Genomic DNA, 4,104 nt, shown 5'->3' on the forward strand with positions numbered 1-4,104 from the left:
AGACTGTTATGTGGTAATATCGATTCTATGTTTCAAAGTTTTATGATATCTTAATTATACTTGAGACTGTTATGTGGTAATATCAATTCTATGTTTCAAAGTTTTATGATATCTTAATTATACTTGAGACTGTTATGTGGTAATATCAATTCTATGTTTGAAAGTTTTATGTGATATCTTAATTGTTTTTGTGACTTTTATGTGGTAATATCGATTCTATGTTTGAAAATTGTATGTGATATGTTGATTGTGTTTGAAAGTACTGAAAGACATGCTGTTATTAAGTTTGAATGATTTGGACACGTTGTTGTTTTATGTTCAAAATAAGTGAAGCGAATTGTCTGTTTATGAAAAATATCCAATATGTGAAGTAGTTAGGACGAAATGTTATAATCGGTACTAGGAGTATCCAGAGAATTTTGCGGTGTAGATAAACCGATACGTTAAACTTAGTTGTATCTTTTAAGTGTACAATCTTATCTTGTAGATCTTCGAACACACCCTGGCAGATATTCTGAGACATGGTTGCCAGGACAACGACAAACTCTACTCGAACCACTTTCACATTCCCTTACTAAACTTCTACATCTTGATCGTGAAACTCAGTGTAGGCATCAACCTCGACCCAAGACAAGCCATCAACATCAACTGTCAAGACAATTCTTACGTCATCAAACCTCAAGCCTTTTTGAGGGTAGGGGGAGAAGCAATGGGAAGAATGTTGGTAAGTCCTTTTAAAAAAGAATAAATATTTAGTTTTAAGGTTTGTTTATTTGTTTAAAAGCAAAGCCACGTTAGGTTATCTGCTGTGTCCACAGCGGAGAATCGAACCCCGGATTTGATAGTTGTAAGTCCGGAGGACCTGCTTCTAAGGAAATGCTTCCCTGCTACTAAAAAGTAACGCCAAAAGTAATTATGTTAACGTATATAACTTTTGATATATTAATTTATTTTCCTAACAAACAAAATTTCTACTATAAAAAGCAAAAAATTAATAAAATAATAATAATAACAAAAAACAATTGAGATAACTTAGTTAGGTTACTGCCAGGACAACATAAATATAATTTAATGTATGAACACAATTAACTTTCCGTCACGATGTGCAATTGTCGACTTTCACGGTTTCACCAACTATTATGTTTCCACCAAAGTGTATTTCAAATATGAAATGTAGTTTCTGCTCTGAGTGTCTGTAAAATTCAAAAGAATATTATCCTAACCTAAAAAGAAGTAATATCATTGAAGTTTTAGGTTTAACTGAATTATAAAATATTATCGTTAAAGTTTAGAGACTAACAGGTCTATAAGATATTCACTAAAAGTATAAAAATGAAATAGAAATATTTTACATAAAAATTAACATATAGAATATTTTAAGATTAAGGAATTATATGATGTTATGTTGTTCATTGATTAATGTTAAATATTTTACTCTGCGCCCCAGACGGTGAAGGCTGGAATTAACGTTGGAATGACTCTGAATTATTACCTGAAGTCTGATATTGAGCCTGTACCGTCTCTGTGTTACGATTTTAAACACGGATTTGATCCAATGGAAATTGGGGTTGAGGCCTGGTACCAACGATGGGGCTTTCACAGTGTAAGTTGAAGTAGTAGATAATAATAGTTATATAGCTGCCATCTGTTGGTGAATATGTACAGTAAACAAAAACACGTAACTGGATATTAACACGCGTTTTTATTTGAATAACTAGTAGCTAACTACTGATATTTCAAGTACAGATTCGTGCTTCTGAATTCATATTTCCGCTTTTCTGAACTTTATTCGGTTTTTCGACCTGCTATTATTATTCGTATCTTATCATTTTTTTTTCTTTTCTATCAGTTACTTACTAATTTAAGTTAGCTGTAACAATTAGACTGAAAAGCTACACGTGTGGTTTTAATTTTACCTCAGGTACGACCGTATCATTAGCACACCGATAGTAGTTTATCACCTCTAATAAAACGACCATTTGAAGAGTTAAAGATAATGAACAATTAGAAAACATAATGAAGGAAAAAACCACGGAAGGCATTACCATCTGAGCACATAATCGAGGACCATCCGTAGGTATACATGATGACAATGGTCCATAGTCACTCTGAAATTTGTATACACGACTCATTGAAGGTATTAAACATCTCATTCGTCTCGGACTTGATGTAAAGTTAAAAATCTTAAGTGTAACATTTTAATTTGGATGCTAGAAATACTGTAAAATATTTATTGGGTTTTGTACCATTTTTAATGACATGTCTTGGTTTTAAGTAGAGCATAAAATTACTTTAAATAACTCATTTTTTTCCCCATTGCTCCCTAGTTTATACCAAGCTGGAGCTCTGTGCGTGTGTGGCGCCCTCGCACTGTAACATGGAAAATAGGAAGAGGAGCAGAATACACCTGGAGACCAAAAACGTGTATTCTTTCACCTGAAGACGTGCCGAAGTACCACTCGAATGAAACTTTATCAACTGTTAACTAACCACATAAATAACAAGACAAAAAAAATCACTAACGCACAAATTGAAATTGTAATAACAGCAGTTCCTAGTATCACCTTTTTAAAAGTTTTAAAACTCCTACTTTTTATGTAAATAATTCTCAGTCAGTATAAATATCAAAACTTTTGAAAGTGAACGAAATTTTAGCAGTAAATGCATACATACATCTATATAGCGATATGTGTTTTTTATTTTATGTATATAGTTGTTTGTTTGTTTGTTTTGAATTTCGCGCAAGGCTACGCGACGGCTATCTGCGTTAGCCGTCCCTAATTTAGCAGTGTAAGACTAGACGGAAGGCAGCTAGTCATCACCACCCACAGCCAATTCTTGGGCTACTCTTTTTACGAATAGTGGGATTGACCGTCACATTATAACGCCCCCACGGCTGAAAGGGCGAGCATGTTTGGTGTGACGGGGATTCGAACCCTCGACCACCTGGCCATGCTGAGCCCTATGTATATAGAGTTGTCAATTCTAATCGAAGACATGGAATTTTATTTTCATAGCGATTTGACACAAGGTATGGAATCTTCATCATAAGACTTACTTCTGTGACCTTTTTTTTATAATTTTTTATTTCAAACAAAAATAACAAATCGAAGAAATGAAAGCTTATTTCAGTTTTTACATTTATTTCCTATAAAAGTCTATTACAGTTTATTTTTAAATAGTCATTATATATAAGAGAAACGAAACTTGAAATTGACATGAATTATTTTTCGCAGCTAAAAGCACTTCATAGATCTCTGAGGGTTTATTACACTACAATTCCTAATCTGTAGTCTGTGATCTTGAACTTGAACTGCTAAGCAAAAGTTGTTTTACAAGTTGTCCAACGGCAGCATATCTAGGAAGTCCTGATATTTCTTTAATTCAGGGTACTCTATAACCACTGGTCAACTTGAGAAAAGAAACAATAACAACGAAATTTACAATCATACAGGTACACCTGTAATGACACAGTTAATAGAAGGTAGCACATTCTACCAACTACAGATATGATAGTCTTAATTTTAAAAATCGAGCCAGTAAAACAAACAGTTGTAAGTTTCTAACTTAGTTGATAACATGGGCGTCCTAAGGGGAGGCAAGAGGGGGCACTTGCCCCCACCATGGAAAATGAGAAACATAATTCCTTCCTTATTCGTTTAGCATATGTATATGATTTTTTTATTCAATTCACAATTTCACACCCCCCCCCTATTCCCGGAACACTTCGCCTATTCCTGGAATAATTGCTGCGGACGCCCATGGTTGATAATTTCAAGAGAGGTTGGCAGCAATAAATACAATAAAACATTTTGTTCTATCTAGTTGTTAATGTCATATACTTTAAATTTCTAAAAGCTGGAAACTAAGTTTTGAGTTAGCAAATTAAAATATAAAACAAACCATTTTTTGTGTGTAACAACAAATAACTAAAGGTAAAAGGTGTACGTATTATAGTGGTGACGTTTTTGAGCTCATCTTACCTCTCGATAAACTTTTGAAATTAGAGTCTGATGGACATATTTTAAAATTAGATATTGTTTTGGATAAAAATACAATAAAATCGATCATGATGAAAGTTAATAACATGTGACTATTCCCAAA

The 4,104-nt window shown here is 33.3% G+C and overlaps 1 protein-coding gene across 1 annotated transcript in view; it reads left to right on the plus strand.

Annotated features, from left to right (window-relative positions):
* Positions 1 to 2,506, plus strand: part of LOC106459544 — a 20,555-nt gene extending 18,049 nt beyond the window's left edge. The window contains exons 15-17 of the mRNA XM_022386055.1: positions 488 to 724; positions 1,448 to 1,603; positions 2,328 to 2,506. Coding sequence (XP_022241763.1) covers positions 488 to 724; positions 1,448 to 1,603; positions 2,328 to 2,489 — 555 coding nt within the window. The 3' untranslated portion in view covers positions 2,490 to 2,506. The remainder of the gene's footprint in view (positions 1 to 487; positions 725 to 1,447; positions 1,604 to 2,327) is intronic.
* The last annotated feature ends 1,598 nt before the right edge of the window (positions 2,507 to 4,104 follow it).

The sequence above is a fragment of the Limulus polyphemus genome, unplaced genomic scaffold (genome assembly GCF_000517525.1).
Source record: "Limulus polyphemus unplaced genomic scaffold, Limulus_polyphemus-2.1.2 Scaffold625, whole genome shotgun sequence".
NCBI lineage: Eukaryota > Metazoa > Arthropoda > Merostomata > Xiphosura > Limulidae > Limulus > Limulus polyphemus.